General features: G+C 37.4%; 1 protein-coding gene across 1 annotated transcript in view; it reads left to right on the top strand.

Annotated features, from left to right (window-relative positions):
- crppa (CDP-L-ribitol pyrophosphorylase A) overlaps positions 1-25,346 on the top strand; it is a 39,757-nt gene that overhangs the window by 10,337 nt on the left and 4,074 nt on the right. Inside the window, exons 6-9 of the mRNA XM_048161136.1 lie at positions 1,216-1,304; positions 3,253-3,333; positions 5,377-5,469; positions 7,734-7,865. Coding sequence (XP_048017093.1) covers positions 1,216-1,304; positions 3,253-3,333; positions 5,377-5,469; positions 7,734-7,865 — 395 coding nt within the window. The remainder of the gene's footprint in view (positions 1-1,215; positions 1,305-3,252; positions 3,334-5,376; positions 5,470-7,733; positions 7,866-25,346) is intronic.

The raw sequence follows: 25,346 nt of genomic DNA, 5'->3' as shown, positions 1-25,346 counted from the left end.
AAATCGTCCATCACTAAATAAGTCCTTATTTTGTTTTTTTTGGCGCTCCAAAATATTCTCGTCGCTTTATAATATTAATATTGAACCACTGTACTCACATGAACTGATTTAAATATGTTTTTAGTACCTTTATGGATCTTGAGAGTTTTAATTGCTTTGCTCTCAATGGAGGCCTCATGGAGCCATAGGATTTCAACTAAAATATCTCAATTTGTTTTCTGAAGATTAACGAAGGTCTTACGGGTGTGGAACGGCATGAGGGTGAGTAATAAATGACAGAATTTTCATTTTTGGGTGAACTAACCCTTTAATGTTTCTCTATTAAAACAACGGTAAACAAGTCTGTACATATTTCCACACAGAGGTTGCGTAAGTACAATCAGCAACCACAATCGCAAACAAAACAGTCAAGATACATGACAGAACACAGACTGGCTGAATGACATTTTCATTTAAGCAGAATACTTTAAATGGAGATCGCTGAACTCCAGTTCAACTTTGCCGTATGTCGGTGTTTTCAAGTCATGGCGCCTCCGCATGTTGATATAGTCACAGTTATCATTTAATGGACCTTATTATCGTTTCGTCAACGTCTTGTCTTAGTCAGGGGAAAAAACTTCATTGACGAACATTTTTCATCATAGATTTCATTAATGAAATTAACACTACTTTACACACAAGAACACATAGCTTTTATTTTATTTTATTTTTCAAGAAAATTATTGAGCCATTCAAATGAGTTTGTTTTTTGTTTTATTTTATTCTTTTTTTAATTATTAGTTTGTCACTATATTTTGATCCAGTTTTTATATTAAATTATGAATTTTTTTTCTAGTTTTGTTAAATGCCTTTGGTTGAAATTTTTTCAAGATTAATGTGGTTTTCATTGTTTTTGTTCCAGATAAATACTACTTCAATTGTAAAAGTAAACTATATTATTTTATAGTCGTATTTAAGATATTGAAGATATTTAAGATAAGACCCCTGTAGATCCATGTAAGCTCTCTTTTTAGTGTTTGACCCATGTTGACCTCTTAAATAGCTTCAATATTTTAGAATTTTGTAGTTTAGCTGACCAACACTCTCAGAGCAGCTTTTCCAACACTGGCTTACAAACAAGTTTAAATTACAGTGACTAAGGTTAAATCAGTTTGGCAGTGATCTTTACTTTATTATCCGTTTTGTCTTGAAACATTCTTTTCATTTTCCCTTCAGAGACACTTTCGATGTCAGCGTGTATCATTGCAGGAGCTGAAGCAGAAGCTGTCGAGTTGGCCAAAACGCTTCAGAAAAATCTGAACATGGTATGTTGAAGATGACATCTCTCTTCTTACAGTTTGGTTAAAATAGGATTTTCTTAGGAATGCGTTGAGTATCTAGATGTTTAAAGACATCTATCTCCATCTCGACTCCCTTTACCCCAATGTCCTATGCCCCAACTCGCTTTACAAACCCCCCACCCCAACAACCAAGCTTTCACCTGCATGAAGAGTTACAGATGGCTTGAGCAATAACCCAGCCGTACCATTGGATGTAATTGCTGAAATGGATAAGGTGTCTTGTACAAGTGTGACCACCTTTCCCATTTATTCCACTTTGATTTTTGGAGCCGGTCCAGCTTGAGACATGTCTTCTCATTGTAGCTTTCACGGTAGGAGATCCATCTTCCTGTGCACTGACAAAAAGGAAATATGACGTGTTACATTCGGGCTCCGTGCAGTGGAAGCCCATCCTCCTTTGTAGCCGTTCCAAGTTCTTCATCAAGCACATGTCCTCCTCTTGATAATGTTGCAAACATGAGAGCACCCAGCGTCCCGTACGGCTGATTGGTTCCAGACGTTGCCGCTCCCCCAGGTGCCGGTCGGGGTCAGTTCTCCCGAGCTGTTCCTGCGACTTGAGGGAGATGAAAGAAAAGCAGGAGATTACAGATGAGGAACTGAATTTGTCCCAGTGCCATTTGGTAAATATAATCCCCATTACAGTGTCTCCATTACAGCGATGTGGAACTCGAGTTGAGCCCATTCCAGGCGTGCAGGTGGTACGATTGGCCTTGGCTACGTGTTTTGGTTATAAAGGACAACAGAGGGTGATAAGATGATCCTTTTAGCGAGATGTAATAATTACACCCGTGTATGCTGCAGATAAGACCTGGAACGGGTTGCCGTCGACTTTCATCAAAGGCTCATGTTCACTAGGGGCAAACACTTTTTGCTTGGATTAAAGTCTGAATCCGTGCACCATAAGGTGCAGATCTCGAACGTGACATTTCGTATATGACTGAGAGTGATATTCACATTCCTCAGCTGTGGTAATTCAAGATAATTTAGTACCGAGAGCATGTAGGTAGTGTATATATCATCTTAAGCCACGTAAGTAAATCTCACACGAAAAGAAGTCTTTCGATTTCCACTTTAAATCCATCGGAGACTATAAAATTCCATTGACTACATGTAATCCTGGCATTTCAGTGATACTGCATAACTCTCGGCTGTAATGTATTCCTACGTCAACCTCGGATTAAACCACAACATGAGCCAACATGATTCCCAACACGTAACTGCGGTTAAAATTGAACCCCTTGCCTGGTTAAAAAAACTTTTCTCTTTTTGAATGGTTTACAAATCCCTAAGAATGATCAGAAAGGTCAGTTGTTTGAAAATGTTTGGAAATTAAAGCATTTCCAGAATTTTTGCACAACCTATAACACCTAATGAGGACCAAGTGTGTGGCTTTGTTGAATGTGATTTTTTTTTTTTTTGTGGTTTTGGTCATTATGAACTGCTTATTCTTGGTCTGCCACCATTCAAATAACCTGTGAAACAGCATCTCGTGTGGGCTCAACAGCCCAGCCTGGTTCAGATGTCGAAATGATCTCGTAAATCCACAGCTTGGAGCAAACTGGTTTTTGTCTAAAGCCGCGGTTGGTTATCTTTCAAGAGCGAATAAGTCCCTGCATGTGTTTCCAATAGCCATTTCATATTTCCAATTTTCTCGTCAAGGTCGAGTCCGTGCCAAACACTTCTGTTTATTTCTGTTTATTTCATCTCTGTACAAGATATTCGACTAGGCCAGGGACAGGATATGGTTTGATTTGAGGACTATGATAGGATTTCATATGTAGAGCATCTGTGGTTGTGTTGCTTTTTATGAAAAGGGATGAGTCATTTACATCTTAATAAATAATATTTTTGTCTGCCGTGATTGTGAGATTGCTTGTTTTATTGATTTTGGGCTCTTTTCTCCTGCTCTCAGATGGAGACAGACGTCATTTCATGTGCAAAGGAGAGTAATACGGAGTACCTGTCCAAAACCAGAAACTTCATTCGCATATCTGTACGTCAACGGTAGACACATGCACAAGTATTTCCACGTTAAACTCAACATAAATCAAATTTGACTTTCTTATTGCATATAACTGGTCTTATTGTGAATGATTCATCTGTTAATATAATATTATATCCAAAATGGTTTGTCTTAAAATCTTGAATCGAAATATAATAAATTGGATCTCCCTCTGAAACAACTTTCCATTTTTTTTTAAATTAAATTTGATTTTTGACTTTTGATTAATTCTGCTATGTAAAGCAAACTATCTTTTAAAAGTTTGAGCTTTTCTAGCAAAAGTAAGATTTTTAATGTTTTTGAAACAAGTCTCTCATGCTCACCAAGGCTGCATTTATTTGATCAAAAATATAGTAAAAACAATATTGTGAAACATTTTTAAATAAAATAACTTAAAGGTGCCCTAGAATTAAAAATTGAATTTACCTTGGCATAGTTGAATAACAAGAGTTCAGTACATGGAAATGACATGCAGTGAGTCTCAAACTCCATTGTTTCCTCCTTCTTATATAAATCTCATTTGTTTAAAAGACCTCCGAAGAACAGGCGAATCTCAACATAACACCGACTGTTACGTAACAGTCGGGATCATTAATATGTACGCCCCCAATATTTGCATATGCCAGCTCATGTTTAAGGCATTAGACAAGGCAGTATTAACGTCTGGATCTGCATGGCTGAATCATCAGACTAGGTAAGCAAGCAAGAACAATAGCGAAAAATGGCAGATGGAGCAATAATAACTGACATGATCCATGATTACATGATATTTTTAGTGATATTTGTGAATTGTCTTTCTAAATGTTTCGTTAGCATGTTGCTAATGTACTGTTAAATGTGGTTAAAGTTACCATCGTTTCTTACTGTATTCACGGAGACAAGAGAGCCGTCGCTATTTTCATTTTTAAACACTTGAAGTCTGTATAATTCATAATCACATCTTCATTCTTTATAAATCTCTCCAACAGTGTAGCATTAGCCGTTAGCCACAGATCACTATCAAACTCATTCAGAATCAAATGTAAACATCCAAATAAACACTGTACTTACGCAATTAGACATGCTGCATGACGAACACTTTGTAAAGATCCATTTTGAGGGTTATATTAGCTGTGTGAACTTTGTTTATGCTGTTTAAGGCAAGCGCAAGCTCCGTGGGTGTGGAGCGTGAGCATTTAAAGGGGCCACAACATGAATCGGAGCATTTCTAATTATGCCCCAAAATAGGCAGTTAAAAAAATGAATTAAAAAAAATCTATGGGGTATTTTGAGCCGAAACTTCACAGACACATTCAGGGGACACCTTAGACTTATATTACATCTTTTGAAAACGCGTTCTACGGCACCTTTAAAATAACTAAATTAAAATAACTTTTCTATATTTTTAAAATGTAATTTATTCCTGTGATCAAAGCTGAATTTTCAGCATCATTACTCCAGTATTTAGTGTCACATGATCCTTCAGAAATCATTCTAATATGCTGATTTGCTGCTCAAGAAACATTTCTTATTATTCATCAATGTTGAAAACAGTGCTGCTTCATATATTTGTGCAAACCACTACATTTTTATTGATTGTTTTATAAATACAAAGTTCAAAAGAACAGCCTTTATTTGAAATATAAGTATTTTGTTATATTATAAATGTCTTTACTGTCACTTTTTTCAATATGTGTCATTTTTGAATAAAAGATTTTATGAATTTGTGTCATTGAACAACTTTTGACCTCAATGTTTTGAACAATAATTATCGTGATTCAGTCAATTCCTGATGGGTAAGTTATATTTCTTGTTTAACTATATATAAAAATAATAATACAAAAATTGGATGTCTGATGTAAAACGTAAAACATTTCTAATCAAAACCCATAATTGGTGTACTGTAGTATATATGAAAAGTGCTATATAAATGCCTCATTCATTCATTCATTCATTCATAAGAAGTTCTACTGCACTTGTTCACAGTACTTTTTACAGACATATATTAGAAATTTTAGTTTGTTGTGACTAACATGACTTGTGTCTTTATTTTAGATGAGTGGATCAAGCTTCTCAGGGGTCCCAGAAATGGTGAAACGTTTTGAGGACATCGGCCACGCTCGTTTATACCCATTAGTTGTTGTTTGGGTAAGTTTCCATACACCCAATTGATCTTAGCAGTCAAGGACTAAGTTATTTTAACCTTAGGTTAAGATATTTGTATGTGATTATGTGATCTTGTCCAGTCCAAACGCTTGAGGGCAAATTTCTTCTGAGTAAAATCAACACTAGCAACTTTTTTTTTTAATTTTCCTGAAGCACGTTTGCTTGATGGCAGTGTTGAGAGTTGGAAAAACACTTGATGTTTTGTTTCCTGGTTCTTGTCCAGGATTTGTACCTCAAAACATCACTCTCACCTTGATTAATTACTTAAATGTGTTTCAAAAACACAAAATCTCTGCTCCTGCAATTCTGACGTCTGAATCCAGGGATCCACACCCCACTGTGGGAATCCAGCCTTCCCAGAATCCATATGTGCTTCCTTTACCATTCCCTCCGAAGGCCTGTTAGATAACCTCTACTCTCCATCATTATGTTTTCACTCGTTGTTAGTATTTCACAGATGCTTTGTTCTTATCAGCACCACAGATGTGATATGATAACACATGTGGCTGTGAGAGCGTGTGACTGCGAGTAAAACCTCAAGCCTTGCTTCAAGATTATTTTAGCTGTTCAGAGGTTTGCTTAACTTTCTTTACATTTACATTACTACATTTGTATCAGCTTAATATGTTATTACATTTCCTGTTTGGCTTTTACAGTTACTTTTTTGTGGTTGCAGATATACTTTATGAACCAAAAAAAAAAAAAAAAAAAAGATTAGAATCAGAGTAAACAGCATTTCCCCCATTTCTACAGGGGTATGACCTCTGTTAGAAATGTTTCTCCAAGCAAATTGCAAAATGAGCACGGCCTGTTTTATTTGGTGCGGATACATACAAGCCACATCTTCCTAAAATGATGTAAGCGAACGGAAAAAGAAATTGCATTAATTTAACGGATCGGTGAATGCTGGGTCAGTTGCAATGGAAACTTTTCGCTCAGAGCTGGTTCTTACTGTTTAACATGGGAGCCTAACCTGTCTAAATACACAGAGAATGCTGAGTGTTTTTTTTTTTTTTAACTATTGGGGTACTTTTAAAATGAATGGGCCTCTTCCACAGATATATCACAATTGTTTTTTAAGAATACAGAATATTTCATTTAAATAAGTGGGGGGTTAGTATCATCGATTCCTATGTGGATCGTTGTCACTATTGTCACTATACAGTAGATGATTGGAGAATATTTTTTAATATTTATTAATTCCTATAGATCACAGATTCCCAAACCTTTTTGTCAGCCAAACTCCTTTGACCAAAAAATATTTACTTGAAGAATTTAAAGGTGCTAAAGAGGATGTTTTGTTTTATAGATTTTTGCAATATTACTTGAAACTGTCTTTACTAACTGATAAAAGACTATTTATTAGGTGCACTGAAAGGAATAATATTAATATACATCATCTGTGCACGAGGTAGGGCCTTAAAAACATCAGCCAATCGTTTACGCGATCATCGCGTAAACGATTGGCCCTCTGGCTTGTCAGTCACTGCCATGACGTTCCTTGTGAGAGACGAGCGCGGCTGTGCGCTCCAGTAACTTTCCACACTCCACAGGCGCCGCATGCAATGTTTTTACAGGAGACAGGAGTAACAACTGCAGATTATGAGTTACCTGCGGTGAGTCCGACATAATGAATCCACTAACACGACACAGCGAATGCCGGTGGTAAACACTCGTGTTCCAATATGAGTGTTTACGAGTTTTGGGAGGCGTTCCCTCGAAAGGAGGGGGGGTTGTTCTTACGCATGCGCTCATTTCAAAAACTCAGTAACAGTCTTTGGTTTCTCAGTCGACGAAAATATCCTCTTTATCACCTTTAATATTTTAATAATAATAAGTTAATATTTCAATAATTTAACAGCACATTTGTTTGTTCACTTTTCTCTGACGTCAGGTAATGTTTTCCATCTGTTTTAGTAAATGTTTTATTTTTTTTTAATTTATGTAATTTTAGATTTGAAATATGTAGTTAATATTTCAAGTAACTTAACACATTTGCATGTTCACGTTTCTTTGATGCCAGTTAATGGTTACTTGGCATCTAAAATATAAAACATAAAACAATGTATATGTTGTATTTTTTAGTAAGGGTTTTATTTTTATTTTTATTATTTATTTAATTTGACATTTTTATGATTTAATTAATTATACTTTTCATCAACTCATGACCCCCCCCTGCCGTTCCCTCACAAACCCCCAGTTTGGGAACCCCTGCTATAGATGTTTTTTATTCTTTTTGTTGACAGGTACAGCTGAACATGACAAAGCAGTCCGTCGATAGCCAAAAGACAGACGAGTTAACGGCCTTCATGGGTCTGGCCTCTGAAGTCATACAGGGAAATGTTCTGCTCTACGGAATTGAGATCGATCACTCCAAGGTAATTTTCTTAATGAGCTATCATTATATATGTTAAAGAGATAGGTCACCCAAAATGTGAAGTTATTGCTCTGTTGACAAGCTTTATCTGAGCCTGATTTGGCATGGATAAAAGGTCTAGGGATCATCCAAGAGGAGCCTTGTTTCATTGCTTGATCAGGAGGTTTAAAACATGTGTCCTATTGAGAATTGATTAAAAATCATCACTATATATTAGTCATTATGGGCCTGGAGAAAGAATCTTGCACAGATCTTTGTAGTGTCATTACAACTCTGTGTCACGGAGAGCGATGTGTGAATTTGCCCTGTCTGTCTGCGGCCCCCATTAAAAATGCTCAGACACCAGAGGGAGTGACTGTAATGTGTGTTTGTCGTGATAAAATGCTTATTTTTGTGAGATATTGGAAGTGCAGATAAAGACCATGCATAAATCACACTCATAGGTCCTGTAATAATGAGGATAATTCCTCCCAGATGCGCTTATTCATGCTTCACAAAATAGCTGCCAAGACTCGCTTTGTGAGTTCTGACCCGTCCAACTACCTTCATATATGATATAAGTTTTTTCAATTAGAGGTCGTGCCTCTTAATTCAGTATTTTATCCAGATCGTTTTTGAGATGCAGTGCATGTCGATGAAACTGTCAGACGTTTTCTGCTGCAAGTCACGCCTGAGGGTTTTTGGATGAGCCAACGGTTAAATATATAGACTTTCCATTGCCTAATACTACACTGAATTTATTCCACTGGCATCATTCATACAGTCAAAATCAAGTTTTGATGATCACCATTGGGAAACTTTAAAAGGGTCATATCACAAGCAATTTAATTTTCCTTGATCTCTTAAGATGAAATAGCTTGATGCTTTATGAAACATACTGTAAATACTGATTGATGCATGAACTGGTCATACATTTGATATGAACTTTAACTAAGGCACAACAATAGACAAATGCAGTCTGCTTAAACAGAACTGTTGCTCGTTTCGCATATAAAATTGTTAAAGTGCCCCTATTATGGATTTTTGAAAATTACCTTTCATGTAGTGTGCAACAGCTCTAAGTGAATGAAAACATCCTGCAAAGTTTTAAATCTGAAAGTGCACCGTATATAAAGTTATTGTCTCTCAAAAGTAAGTCGACTCTGAGTCAATTAAACGAGTCGTTTGTAAAACAAATCCCACGCTGTTTTGTTGTGACGTCACATTGAAACATTAGCTTATTACCTGCCCACTTATTGCGCGCGCAGACAACATTTTTTGAATTTAGTAATAATAATAATAAAATAAAAAAAGACTGTTTTTACTTAAAATTTCAATGTATAGTGTAAATATGAAAATAAAACCACCAGTATGGAAGTAAAATAATGCCAAATGTTTTTGAAATAAAAAGCTTGTTGAATTGCACTATTTGAAAAAAATATGCATTACATTAGCTGTACTTGCATTTAGATGCACTGTATTTTTAAGGCTTGCATTTTTATGGGCTGAAATTCAACATGGTCGTATATTTAGGCTGTGAATATTTCAATTAAAAATATTTCACACACATTTTCATGATTAAAAATTCAATAATTCATATTCACCTTTTAGATTTCACTTCCAAAATATTCATTCTGTTTAAAAATACAACCTATAAAATTCGACTAGCAATTTTCAGTCCATTTTATTTCGCTTTACAAATTCGCTTCCACAAATTCAGTGGCTCAAATTCGGCAGAAAATTCAACATTTCACATCCGGGAACTGCAGGAAGAGCAGTAGAGTGCCGATGCATCATCTCTATCTGCTGTTAGTCTTCTTCACCAGCAGGTGCCGCTAGCGGCTGTTTAGGAAGACCAAAGCAACGCTAGTAAGTCATTCATTCATAAAAACGGATTTACAGAATTAGAGCAAGCGGTAAGTGAATGTGTGATGATTATCAGGGCCAGTATAAATGCAGAAAAGCTGATAAAGACACAAAAGCTGCATTTATGTTTAATTCAGTGTCTTTACGCTTACTTTCCCAGTGTAGCTACAGCTTTCTCTCCAGTGAACAAGATAACGTTATTGCCCGATGCTGGTGTATAGATCAAACGTTAAATCTGAGATAGACATATATTTCTCTCTGTTGTTTAGTTTCCTTAACTTTATATCGCAGCGCTGTGTTGTAATACTAGGGCTTCCCTCATCCGTCATAGCTGCCATCAGGACATATAAACTCTTAACACAGCTTAATGGACTCGTACAGTGATATAAAAGACCAAACTCGCACCTCATTTGTGATGTAGGTTAGACTATATAGGCTCCAAGAAAGCAGATACTGGCATTAAGTTGATTTGACGCTGAACGTTTGATTATGATATTCGCAAATTTAGGGACTGTCTCTAAAGTTACAACATTCTGTATTCACGTTTCTATCTTCAATAGCATTTAAAGAGAATGACTTAGTCACAAAACCAACTGTAAATTGTTCATCTAGGTGTCAGGTATAATGCAAACCTTTTAGATTTTTGATGTTTATTAAAATAAAAGGTAACACTTTATATTAAATAGTTGATATGAACGAACAATGAACTGCACTTCTACAGCACTTACTAATCTTTGTTAATGTTAATTCCAGCATTTACTAATACATTATTAAAATCAAGAGTTGTATTTGTCAACTTTAGTTAATGCACAGTGAAGTAACATGAACAATGAACTGCTGTATTTTTATTAACGTTAACAAAGATTAACAAATACAACAACAAATGTGTTGCTCATGGATAGTTCACATTAGTTAATACATTATGAACCTTACTGTAAAGTGTTTCCAAATAAACTGTCAAGTAATATGTAAAGATTGCTATGTATTTCACTACTGTATTGGATCATACAAAAAAATGCCATAATTTAAAGCTCAATAGCATTTGATGAGAATGATTTACAATCACCAAAACTACCTGTGAAGTGTTCATCTATAGGTGCCAGGTCGAAGAGTGATGCACCCTTCTCTCTCTCTCTCTCTCTCTCACACACACACACACACACACACATATTCAAACACACTCAACTCAAAGTACATGCACATATACTTTTTCTTTTTTTTACACATTCATCACACAATTAGTTCTGCTTAGTTAATTTTATTTCTAAATTTTATTTAAAATTTGTATAAGCAGGATAATCTATGATCAGGTAAAATAAAAAATGAACAAAGTAAAAAAAATTGTGTGATGAACGTGTAAAAAAAAAAAAAAAAGAAATAGTATATATGCATGTACTTTGAGTGAGGTGTGTTTGAATATGTATATGTGCATGTGTGTCTACAAGAGTTTGGTAGAAGGTAGAAACGTGAATACAGAATGTTGTAACTTTAGAGACAGTCCCTAAATTTGCGAATATCATAATCAAACGTTCAGCGTCAAATCAACTTTATGCCAGTATCTGCTTTCTTGGAGCCTATATAGTCTAACCTACATCACAAATGAGGTGCGAGTTTGGTCTTTTATATCACTGTACGAGTCCATTAAGCTGTGTTAAGAGTTTATATGTCCTGATAGCAGCTATGACGGATGAGGGAAGCCCTAGTATTACAACACAGCGCTGCGATACAAAGTTAAGGAAACTAAACAACAGAGAGAAATATATGTCTATCTCAGATTTAACGTTTGATCTATACACCAGCATCGGGCAATAACGTTATCTTGTTCACTGGAGAGAAAGCTGTAGCTACACAGGGAAAGTAAGCGTAAAGACACTGAATTAAACATAAATGCAGCTTTTGTGTCTTTATCAGCTTTTCTGCATTTATACTGGCCCTGATAATCATCACACATTCACTTACCGCTTGCTCTAATTCTGTAAATCCGTTTTTATGAATGAATGACTTACTAGCGTTGCTTTGGTCTTCCTAAACAGCCGCTAGCGGCACCTGCTGGTGAAGAAGACTAACAGCAGATAGAGATGATGCATCGGCACTCTACTGCTCTTCCTGCAGTTCCCGGATGTGAAATGTTGAATTTTCCTCCGAATTTGAGCCACTGAATTTGTGGAAGCGAATTTGTAAAGTGAAATAAAATGGACTGAAAATTGCTAGTCGAATTTTATAGGTTGTATTTTTAAACAGAATAAATATCTTGGAAGTGAAATTTGAAATGTGAATATGAATTATTTAATTTTTAATAATGAAAATGTGTGTGAAATATTTTTAATTGAAATATTCACAGCTTAAATATACGACTGTGTTGAATTTCATCCCATAAAAATGCAAGCCTTAAAAATACAGTGCATCTAAATGCAAGTACAGCTAATGTAATGCATATTTTTTTTCAGTTAGAGCAATTCAACAAGCTTTTTATTTCAAAAACATTTGGCATTAATTTACTTCCATACACCAGTAGGTGGCGGTAAATCTTAATGTGCGAGTCATTCATTCAGTCGTTGAAAACGCAGATTCATTCGAAATCCCCGTTGCTTGGAGATTTGCAACAGTTCTGGTGTGGCTTTGTTTGAAACTATTTTCACAAAAAAATAAAGCAAAACTCACTGACACAGTACTGTGGCTAGTTAAGTCACTTAAAGGATTAGTCCACTTTTAAATAAACCTTCCCTATTCTACTTACGGAACGAACGCGGCGCCAGTTTCGTTTTTTCCGTAAGTACAATAGGGAAGGCGTTGGACATTCAGCGTAAGCATTTTGAAGAATGTGGAAACAGGAAGTACGTTCAAGGCGATATTTTGTGTTTATAAAGCATAAACAGTTGTATTTTTTTTTGAAAATGGCCGATCGTTTCGCTAGATAAGACCCTTATTCCTCATCTGGTATCGTTTAAAGCCCTTGAAGCTGACCTTCAGCCGTTTGGAGTCCATTGAAGTCCACTATAAGAAGAATAATCCTGGAATATTTTCCTCAAAAACCTTAATTTCTTTTGGATTGACGAAAGAAAGACATGAACATCTTGGATGACATGGGGGTGAGTAAATAATCAGGAAAAGTTTATTTAAAAGTGGACTAATCCTTTAATATCAACTTGTTTACTGGACTTCAATAAGATCAGTAAGTATCACATTTGCGATCATGCCAATACTCAGAGAAACAGGAGTATACCCGTGTTTTATTACTTAACTTATTAGGCTTGCTGCGATCGACTGTGTTACCGGTGTTCAGCCGCAGCACTGCCCCCCACTGTTGTTTTGATGTTTTTATAGTAATTAAAATCATTTAGTTAGAGAACAGACACTACAGTTTAAAACTGAACGCTCCTGCTCAATTCAGTGAGCCGAATGAGAGTCACAGCACAGATCAGCAGCAGGAGTCATATTTCACCTCACTTCACCCATTTTGCCTCACCTTTCTGAATGACAAGACGATGGGTGAAGATTTGGTTGCAAAGCGAAATGTAAAAGCGCATATTTAAGCAAGTTTGTCATTGTACTGTTTTGTTGTTGTGTTTTTTTTAATTAAGAATAAATAATGAACCCTTCCACCATTCAAGCAATTGCCGCCTCCGAATTGCCACTAAAAGCGAAAGTAATACGGGCATTCATAACGGTGCGTGTGTATTTTTTTATTTTTTTTTTTATGAATTTTTTGAGGTATTTTTGCCCCATGTCCCCGTTAATTTCCGACCTTGCTTATGATAATCCAAATGTAGTATTTCCAGTTAATTTGGCTGAAACATCAGCATCATGAGACAGTAACTGCGTATCACCCGTTTCACCTTGTAAACAATCTTTGAAGTGTAGTCTGTTGCGCACATGTTTTGCACTTGCTCTGCTGTGCTGACTGAAGCAAAGTCTTTGAATTAAGGTATGAAAAGCAGCCGATTGCAGTTCGAAACATAACCGTTGTTCAGTGTGGATGCATTTTGTGAATGGTACTTTTTATTCAGATTGTATTATAGACCTATTCATGTGAATCAATCGGGTCACTCTTAGTCTGGCTATCACCAGACCAAGCTCAATTTAAAATTGAACATTGGTCTGGGGAGTTTGCTATGTATTTCCTACTGCACAAGAGGCGTGATCAACGAGCATTAGTCACGCAATTGGATAGTCCTTCAACCAATCAGATCAACGATTCGGGTGACGTACTTTGCAGAGCGATGCGAAAACTCCAGACAGGTTTACCGTGTCTCAATCAGCATCGAGCGATTTTTGCAGGTTGTGCAAAAAAACATGAAAGTGATCGGTATTTACACCCACTCGAGCAATTTGTTTGCTAACTAAAGAAGCCATTCAGCATCGTCGAGAGGTTAAACAGTCCTCTGATACTGTTCTGGTTCAGTGTAAATGAACGCGGAATATAGCCGCCCTAAACTACGTCATTGTCATGACAACCAAAAAGAATTCCAGTCAGCTCAGGAGGCACGAGATTCAAGAAGCAGGGAGATGAAACATATAGAACAAATAATAAAAATATTGTCTACCATCAAGGGGCATTGAAGTAAACGAGTCCTGTACTCACATCGTGAAGCAAACCACCAAAATAACAGCAGAGAATCGTTGTGTTTCATCAATCGCCTTTTGTAATCTTCCTATGAAGAGATTGCGGATCAACGCTCTGCTACATTTCTCTCAGATAAGGTAAATGTTTAACACAATCGGCGTCACTGTGATTGTGCATTGTTATTTTGGAGAGACGGGTAGATCAGATAGAGTTTGAAAGCTGCTTGCCGTCGCTTCTCTATCGTCATCGTGTTATACCCGCCAATAGCGAGCAAGGTGGATAAGCCAGTCTGTGATTGGTTCCCGCAAAAGTGTAAGAGCGCAGCAGAAGTGAATGCACGGGTTTCCAGACTGAGTTGCCGAGCGAAATCAAATCGCCGGCAGATCAGGCTGGGTTTACCCAGACTAGGTCACTCTCACTGGTGCGCCTAAATATTTTTATGCAAACTCGCACACAGTTATTTTTACTCAAAAATGCGAGCGAAATGGTCGCACTGTAGAGCCCTATGAGGTGAAATTAAATGTATATTATGAGAAAACGAAAGTGTTTTTTTGTCCTTGCATGCATGTAAACCTGTTGAAGGAGACTCCCAAAACAATATTAGAAACCTTAAAAAAGGCATAATAGGGGCACTTTAAAGGAACAGTAGTAAAAATGGAAAGGTCAGTTTAAGGGTTGCAGAGTGTCTGTTGCTGTGAGCTGCTGACTAGGTAATCCAAAAGAGACGTGAGAAAATTAAACAAACTTTTAATGACTACCAGAAACAACACAGCACTATGTACATACTACATACATAAACATAATGTTAACACTAGACAAGGAACTAAGGAAAACTCAGGGCTTAAATACACAAGGGAAGTTAATTAAAGGGATAGTTCACCCAAAAATGAAAATTTTATGTTTATCTGCTTACCTCCAGCGCATCCAAGATGTAGGTGACTTTTTTTCTTCAGTAGAACACAAAAGATGATTTTTAACTGCAACCGTTGCTGTCTGTCACTCAAATAATGGGAGTGAATGGGAACTCAATCAATAAGAGTCGAAAAAACTTGCATAGACAAATCCAAATTAAACCCTGCAGCTCATGACGACACATTGACGTCCTAAGACACGAAACGATCGGTTTTTGCGAGAAACCGAACAGTATTTATATAATTTTTTACCTCTAATACACCACTATGTCCAACTGCGTTCAGCACTCGTTTAGTGAGGTCTGAACGCGCTCTGACAATGGCAGTGATGTCTAGCACTCATTGAAGTATAAGCGCGAGACATCACTGCCGTTGTCAGAGCGCGACTACAGTGCATAATATCATCCAAAGATTCAGAGAATCTGGAACAATCTCTGTGTGTAAGGGTCAAGGCCAGAAAACCATACTGGATGCCCATGATCTTCAGGCCCTTAGACGGCACTGCATCACATACAGGAATGCTACTGTAATGGAAATCACAACATGGGTTCAGGAATACTTCCAGAAAACATTGTCGGTGAACACAATCCACCGTGCCATTCACCGTTGCCAGCTAAAACTCTATAGGTCAAAAAAGAAGCCATATCTAAACATGATCCAGAAGCGTAGGTGTTTTCTCTGGGCCAAGGCTCATTTAAAATGGACTGTGGAAAAGTGAAAAACTGTTCTGTGGTCAGACGAATCAAAATTTGAAGTTCTTTTTGGAAAACTGGGATGCCATGTCATCCAGTCAAAAGAGGATAAGGACAACCCAAGTTGTTATCAGCGCTCAGTTCAGAAGCCTGCATCTCTGATGGTATGGGGTTGCATGAGTACATGTGGCATGGGCAGCTTACACATCTGGAAAGGCACCATCAATGCTGAAAGGTATATCCAAGCTCTAGAACAACATATGCTCCCATCCAGATGTTGTCTCTTTCAGGGAAGACCTTGCATTTTCCAACATGACAATGCCAGACCATTTACTGCATCAATTACAACATCATGGCTGCGTAGAAGAAGGATCCGGGTACTGAAATGGCCAGCCTGCAGTCCAGATCTTTCACCCATAGAAAACATTTGGCGCATCATAAAGAGGAAGATGCGACAAAGAAGACCTAAGACAGTTGACCAACTTGAAGCCTGTATTAGACAAGAATGGGACAACATTCCTATTGCTAAACTTGAGCAACTTATCTCCTCAGTCCCCAGACGTTTGCAGACTGTTATAAAAAGAAGAGGGGATGCCACACAGTGGTAAACATGGCCTTGTCCCAACTTTTTTGAGATGTGTTAATGCCATGAAATTTAAAATCAACTTATTTTTCCCTTAAAATACATTTTCTCAGTTTAAACATTTGATATGTCATCTATGTTGTATTCTGAATAAAATATTGAAATTTGCAACTTCAACATCACTGCATTCTGTTTTTATTCACAATTTGTACAGTGTCCCAACTTTTTTGGAATCGGGTTTGTACTTACTTGCTTAACATGCCTTAGTTATTTCCAGTTTGGTCAGTGATAGATTACTTATAGGACAGGATTTGATTTCAGTCTTTCAACACTTTTCAGTGAAGCTAAGACACAAACCTCCATGTTATGGACCTCCAAGCTGCTTAAGTATTTCTCACTAATCACCCTCCACGTAGACAGCAAAGAGATGTTTGCGTGATTCATTGTATGTAAACAACGACAGGCCTCATTAAACAAATAATATCTTTCAGTCTTTCCACAGCATGTTTGTAATATGCAAAGTTTTCCTTATTAATTCAAGGCTGAGGGAAACGTGATGCTAGCAGCCACACGGCAGTTTTGTAAGGGAGGAGTAAACTAGGATAGAACAAAATCTGACCACATAGATGTATAGATGGTCTTTATAACAATTCTTTAACATGTGCCTTAGTGTCAGTAAGGTGATCTGACGGTGTGATAAAGGTCATTTCTAGCCCTATCAGTGCCTAGCCAATGAGTGACAGGAAGTGTCACAGGATCTCCTTCACACACGGGGCCTAGTGGCCTGTCATGCGCTGAAAAGGCTTGTCAAAATGATATATGGCTGCTCTAATCCCTCCTGTGAGAGCCTTGCAGTTTACCCACCCCTCACTTCCTTCTCCTCAAAGCATCCAGCTGAGGATTCTAAACCTGAGAGGAGATTAGCTGCTCCTTAGAAAAGAGAAAGAAAGAGACTCTCTTACCTGCCCATATCCACCCGTTTTTGAAACTGGATGCCTGGTTTAGCCCGAATTTGGACCATCTTGAGTTTTACAATACAGTGTTACAGGCACTGATGCCTTTTAGATACTGTTTTTAGCTCAATCATCAAATATTCAGTCACATTTTCTGAAGATTAATGATGTTTTGGTTATGTGCAGGTTTCTATAGGAGTCAATACACTACTGTGATGAATGCAAGACCACAAAAAGGTATCGGATCCTTTAATCGCTCTAAAATGACCCCTGCTAAAATGATGTCAGTGTGGAGTATACCTCAGTGTCTCTTTTTATACTCGTCTGCCTTTGACAGCGTAAATGTATTTGGCCATACCCTTCGCTTAGTGTCGGATTTACGTTCCAGTAGTCATTTCTCATTCACAAAATATTCCCCTTCTCTCCATGTCTAATTGTTTTTACATTTTCCTCATCATTTCGGCTGGCATAAATGCACTGCGGGAGGAAAAGTAAAAAAAAGTGTTTTTTTCTAGTCTGGGCTTGAAAGATCCCTGCTGACAACTCCAAGCCAGAGCGCTTCTCCTTTGATATTGTACCGCAGTGTTAAACTAAAAGATCTGTACCGTGGCAGCGTCTGTTGGGTATTCTTGATATTTAACACGAATGATGCACCAAAATTTCTTGGTCAACACCCCCCCCCCACACACACACACAAAACCCCCCCCCAAAAAATAAGTTATAAAAAAATTGTAATTCTATTAACCTGTAAATGATTACACTACCGTCCTTCAGTTGGTTTGACAAACCCCCCAAAATTTGATTGAATAAACTGTTTTTGTGCTGTTTAATTGTGCATGTCAGTAGCTACAGTATGTTTCCATCCAAAGTTGCATATTTAAAGGGATAGTTCACCTAAAAAAGAAAATTATCCCTTGATTTACTCACCCTCAAGCCAAGTGTATATGACTTTCTTCTTTCAGACAAATACAATCAGAGTTATATTAAATAATGTCCTGGCTCCTCCAAGCTTTGAAAGGTGGTGAATGGGTGGCAAGATTTTGAAGCCCAAAAAAATGCATCCATAAATAATCATAAAAATAATCCATACAGCTCCAGGGGGTTAATAAAGTCCTTCTGAAGCAAAGTGATGGGTTTTTATAAGAAAATATCCACATTTAAAACTTTTTTAGCTATAATAACTAGCTTCCGGCAGACGGCCGTACGTACCCGACACATGACGCATTGACAAACATGGAATCGCAAAGGATAGAGCAAAACAAAACACTGATCACGAATTAGAAATCGAAAAAAGGGAGATTTTAAAGAGAAATTTTCAAAATTGCACCCAAACCCTCCCCCATATCTCCCCAAACCCCCCCCCCCACGGCCCCATTAACTCCTATTATAAAGCTTGGAAGAGCCAGGATATTTTCTGATTCTGTTCATCTGAAAAAAGATACACCTAGTCAAAAAGTCATATACAACTAGGATATCATGGACTAATTTTCATTTTTGGGTGATCTAATTGGAACATCACATAATAACATTTGCAAATAAAGCGCATTTTACATACTATGTGTTCCAGAGAACAAAATGGTCACTTCCTGGGAAACTGGCACAAAACATCTGTAATAATAATGGAATTTGCTGCAATCAGGGAAGCAACTGTGGCTCTTTTTTTGTACATCATAAATTGTGCCTCAGAGCAGACAAAATGCATAAAACGCTGTCATGTCATCTTGCGTTTGGATGCGGATGTCTGGTGTTTAGGAATGCAATTGTGTGAGACACTTCTGGAAGGAAATTATACCCAGCCATTTTGATGACAGACTTTGGCTCTTTGGCATTTCAGAATAACCAAAATAACATTTGAGATGCTGTGCAATGAAATGAGTCTGCTGGTTAGTCCAGTTATCAATCACATCCACTGTTGAGGCAAAGTCATGTGAGTTTGTTGTTGAGCATTGAGGGATTTATTCGGTGAATGACTGCGTTTCTATAATAGTTTATGAGCATGTCTTCTTATTGGATCAAATCAATTGACTGCATTTGTTTATGCACATCTTGGTGTTTCCGTCCAGCATTTTTAATGCAATATCCCAAAACTCGTTTAAAAATATGTAGATGGAAACATAGCTAGTGTTGGTCAATGTAATATTGGTTTTAAACAATCTCAGTTTCACACAGAGATCTTGCATTTTTCACACATATTGTTGTGATGTGCAGAAAAACAAAAATAATTTTTGGGTAACAAACACATCTGTACCCATAATGTTGTACAAACGTTTCTGTATCGGTTAAAGTTGTGGTTTTCTGGTCATAATTTCTGACCTAGTTTCTCTTTTGGATGATTTTCGTATATTTTTTTGAAGTTTACTGTGGCCAGTTCGTTGCATCATTATGTAATTCCTTGAGTGCTCCAGATGCATGTTGGCATGTGTGATAATACACTGTAACCCACTGAATCGGTTTATTTAGTGTTGATTTGGCAGATTACACGAGCCATGCTTACGCATGCAAACTCTCATAGTGAGACAACATTCCAACCAAAAACATTCACAAACAAATTAGATCAGAAATTAGAGGCTGATGCTTATACCAAGGGCAACCAAATGGTTTGTAAACATTCAATCAGTAAAAGACCATGGTGGCGTGTTCTACCCCATGCAGCCTGTCCACGGAAGAACACTTGTTTTAGATTTGAGGCGACCACCCACTGTCAGGTATTGAATGTCCACTGCGCAGTAATCTTGTTTTGAGCTTGGAGTTTTTCAGGATTTAGCATAAGCTTTGCTGGGTTGAGTCGTTTGAAGTGGTTCACCTTGACTTGAATCTTTGTAAAAATCCTTGTTCATTTCTTGGTTTATAAGTCAGGTCGGGCCATTGATGAATGCTAACTTTTGAACAAGCTATATCCTGCACTGGAATCCTTTAACCGCACCTTATATATTAAATATACAGAGTCCAGACGTTTTAGACCACATAGATCATAGTTTAAGTTAAACCTGGAATTCAAATCATACCGGATAACTTGTGGAGTTTGTGTGAACGGATGTCATTAAAGCAAAACCTAATGTTTCTGTTGCATCTGTCACTCAAAAAAAAGAAAGAAAGAAAGAAAAAGAAATACTACCCATATACAACCCCCCCCCCCCCACCACCACCACCACCAAAAAAAAAAAAAAAAAAAACACGTTGTGCCCCTTTCTCAGCACGGATTACTCGTAAATGACCAGATCATGTATTTCATTTTTTAATACATATGGAAGTAAAATGGATATAAAATGGATGTTTACTGTGCAATACCCAACTTTAAATAGGTTTTAAGAATATGTTACATATTAATATTACATTTTACTGCACTTTTCGCTTTAGTATGTGTGTGTGTGTGTGTGTGTGTGTGTGTGTGTTTGCGACATTTTGCAACATCAATCTTTTTCCATTCTTCAAGAATGAGCTCTTTTAGAGACTGAATGCTGGATGGAGAGTGATGCTCAACTTGTTCTTCAGAATTCCCCATAGGTGTTCGATTGGGTTCAGATCAGGAGCCACTGAATCACTTTCACCCTGTTCTTCTTCACAAATCCAACAGTGGCCTTAGATGTGTGTTTAGGATCATTGTCATGTTGGAAAAGTGCACGACGACCAAGGGCACGGAGTGATGGTAGCATCTCTCTCTCAGTATAGAGCAGTACATCTGTGAATTCATGATGCCATCAATGAAATGCAGCTCCAGACACCAGCAGCACTCATGCAGCCCCACATAAGGACACTGACACCACCATGATTCACTGTAGGCACCATGCATTTTTCTTTGTAGTCCTCACCTTTGTGACGCCATACAGTTTTGAAGCCATCAGTTCCAAAAACATTTATCTTGGTCTCATCATTCCAGAGTATAGAGTCCCAGTAGTCTTCATCTTTGTCAGCATGGGCCCAGGCAAACTCTAGATGGGCTTTTTTTGTGCCTGGGCTTTAGGAGAGGCTTCTTTCGTGGACGGTACCCATGCATGCCATTCCTCTGCAGTGTACGCCGTATTGTGTCACGGGAAATAGTCTCCCCAGTTTGGCTTTCTACTTCTTTAGATAACTGCAGTGAACTTGCATGCTGATTTTCTTCAACCCTTCTCATCAGAAGACGCTCCTGTTGAGGTGTTAACTTCTGTGGACGACCTGGACGTCTCTGTGAGATGGTTGCAGTTGCATCTTTTTAAATTTTTTTGTATCACTTTTGCTACAGTATTCTGACTGATAAGTAAAGCTTTGCTGATCTTCTTGTAGCCTTCATCTTTCTGGTGTAAAGAAATTATTTTCTTTCTCAGGTCTTGTGACATTTCTCTTCCATGTGGTGCCATTGCTGACAGCATGAAATGGGAAGGGGTTTTAACACCTTTTTATAGTCAGCTGTCTGCTGGACACCTGTGTAATGAATAATTAGACTCACCTGTGGTTGAATTCTTGTTAAATTAGACATTTGTAGTCTAAAATTTAGCTTTGCTCCAGAGACCTTCAGTGGTGTGTACTTGTATTATTTTTATTTTTTTTATTTTTTTTTTACATTAATTTAAAAAAATAAGTCTCTGTTCACCAAGGCTGAATTTGCTTCAACAAAATAGTACATATTGCAAAATAATATTATTACTATACTATTTAAAATAACTGTTTTATGTTTTAATATATTTTAAAATGTTACACAATTTTAAGTAGGTTTTAAGAATATTTTGCATTTTACATATTAATATTACATTACTGCACTATTCACTTTAATATATATTAATGTGTGTGTGTATGTGTGTATATAATATATATATATATATATATATATATATATATATATATATATATATATATGACACACAAACATTAAAATGAGAAAATAGGGTAAAATGTAAAATATTCTTAAAACCTTTAAGTATTAAAGTTGGGTATTGCACAGTAAGCATCTGTTTTATATCTATTTTACTTCCATCTGTATTCAAAAACTCCATGAAATTCCTTGTCTGAAATACATTATCTGGCCATTTAGCAGTAATCCATGCTGGGAAAAGTGCACAACGTGTGTTATTTTTTATTAGTATATGGGCAGAGGGGTATTTATGTTGTATCTGTATAAACAGTGCAGGACACCTCCATTGCAGGGTGGATTGTTTTCCTCTATGCAATTTCTCCAATTTCGCAGTCTCACACTCTCACCTTTGCTCATCTGCAAATGACGACTGTTTAGTCTATGGTAATTCTTGTTTGGACAGCTCGGTAACAAATGCAGACAGTCTTTTGTTTGAGGGAGAGGTGAAATATTTACGTGATAAGGCTTGTTCCTAATGAATCAAGACGAGGTGCGGGCACTTGGCGATGGGTGAGCGTAGAGACGCAAAATAAGGATGTAGAAGCTGAAATGCAGTTTTGTCGCTGAAGGAAATAACATACATGACCCAGGTTGATCTCTCGCTAGACCTTTCTGTGCATGTCACAAATGTAATGAGGGGAACTCAAGAGGTTTTGTTGTTAACAACGGATGTTTGGTTTCTGCATGTGGGCCTTGGGGTATCATGACATATTTCAACATTTTCAACAGATCTGTCAGTGTAAGAAAGCATTGTGGTCTATCATTGTTTAGGAACATATCTGTCGCCAGGTCAAGTACAAACACAGAAATCGCTCCCACTGACTTGTTGAAATAGAGCAGTATTCACAGGTATGGAAACAAAAGCTTCCTGTATTTTCTTCGCCCCGTTCCTGTGAATGTGGTAGGTTACGCCCGAGGCTCTTGTACGAAAAAAGGGAAAGGGAGAGATCCAGAAACACAGTTCACTGAGGAAAACCTGTTTAAGACATGAGAAACTATAGATGCCATTCTCCTCGTAACCGCACAACGGAAACCTTTTTCATTATTACTTTGATTTTTTTTCAGTGTACCTTGACTTGTTTATCTGAGCAGTTCCTGAATCAATACTGGGTAATGCAGTGCTTCACCTTAAGAGAAGAGATAATGACTGTCAGATCCTTTTCATACGAGGCGAGACTGAATGAGAATGATGGGGTCGTCTTGAGGACACATTTTGCCGGCACAAACCCGCAAATCTGTCCTTTAAGAAAGAAGTATTTGTGCTGATGGTACGTTTTGAAAAATCTGTGGGGCGAATCATCTTTCACCTCTGGCTGAAAGTTTCTTAAACTGGTAATGGAAGAGATTAACAACTGTCAAGCGTTCCTAAAACTATAAGCCAATGTATGATTTTCAATCAAAACCTTTTCGACTTTCATTATTAAACTGACATTTCCTGCACATTAAGTTAATTGTATAGAGTTAGTCAATCCCTGGCTTTCTCCTGATGATCTTAGATGGCACTTTCAATGAATATGGTGCACTGCCTGTGGTTCGTTAACATTATCATGTCTTTTCACTGGCCATTTGTTGAAAGAAAGACTACCAGGCTCTGCTTTACCAGACTTTAAGATGTCACTTTTTTCTGCTCATTCATACATTAGCATGGTTGCGACTGCTGTCCTATCCAAAATACGGCCTAGCCGGTTCAATTAAAACCTCATAGAGTCCCTCTTGACCTGCGGTTATTCGCTAAGCTGGTCTACTATTAAAAATGTCCCTTCGGATACAGTTACACTAGAGAAAGGTGAACTGCAGAGTTCAGCTCCATATCACATCTCTGAAGTTGACAGTAACTTGGGCTCGATGTCTCTGTCAAGCTCTTTGCCTGTGGCTACTGTCGTATGATTGGCAGTCCGAAGGGACATTCAGGAACTGGTGCTATTATAATTTCCCGAAAGGAATGTACGGTCAGAGTAAGAAATGTAATACCAGGTCTTCAGAGGGACCCAGAGTCTGCATGGGTTCTGGTGGCAGAATAAGACGTTTCCTTTGAGATGCATTTTAATGCATTTCCCATTTAATTAGCGTCCCCAGCGTTTAGTCAAAACCTTTCACTTTCTGCTACCCCCTTGTGGTGGACTCCCACATTAACACTCTTCTCTTAATTTCAAAAAGAGATTTACTGCCTAAAAATGTGCTTGAAATTCACTTTGGCTGAAAATGTCGCTAGTTAAACTCTAGTACTTGTCGTATTGATCTGGCTTTCCAGTTCAGCTGGCATTAAAGGGTTTTGAAACCTTCACGAAGGTCATTATAGAGAGACGCTGGCAGGACTGTAGTGGAATAAGACTCACTTGCTGCCTGGAAAGAAAAAGACTGAAGGGTGCAAATTGTCATTGTTAAATTCCTAATTGCTGAGGCCCCGTCTTCAAAGGGTCCGTCGGTGTGAGGTGGGCCATTATGTGCTGCTGGAAAGGCAGTCTGCATCTGCTGTATTTTCAAGGACTGTTAGTGAACGACTCATTGTGTGGTCTGCTGCTGTACAAGATGTCATCTTAGTACTTTACGAGTCAGTTTTCTTTTGAATTGAGAAGAAAGTGCAATAAATTAGTTTTTTTTTCGTAATTATTGAACAATACCAAGATGTGTAAAATACATTGGTACTGTTTTTAAATGTACTTTTCTCTTTTATATAGGCATTTTCCATGTAATATAGAGCAAATGATTTCACAAACATCACAAGGTGTATTAAAGGACATCCAAAAGCTCCAGTCAAGTGCCTCTCTCGAGGCCAAGTAGAGTGAATTTCATTAGTTCTGCCAATTTTAGGCTAAAATGAGTTTGAATGGCCTTTTTTTACATCATTGGAAGTTTTCCACTAATGTGATCATCATTAAGGGGAGCAAATGAAAGAAAAGAAGGGATTTTACAATGGAAAGAAAGCAACCACATGTCTGGTGTCCATGAATCTGATTTGATCTGTCTGTTCAAAGATTTTCTTGTTTTCTATTAAATTACCGTTGTAAGATTATAACAATTGGGTCTTTTTTTCCTCCATTGTTGTTCTTTCCAGTAACAGAGCTTTCTTGGATATTGTTATGAATTACCTAATTGATCTATTGTA

The sequence above is a fragment of the Megalobrama amblycephala genome, linkage group LG16 (assembly GCF_018812025.1).
Source record: "Megalobrama amblycephala isolate DHTTF-2021 linkage group LG16, ASM1881202v1, whole genome shotgun sequence".
NCBI classification, from domain to species: Eukaryota; Metazoa; Chordata; class Actinopteri; order Cypriniformes; family Xenocyprididae; genus Megalobrama; species Megalobrama amblycephala.
This window is presented reverse-complemented; position numbering and strand designations above follow the sequence as displayed.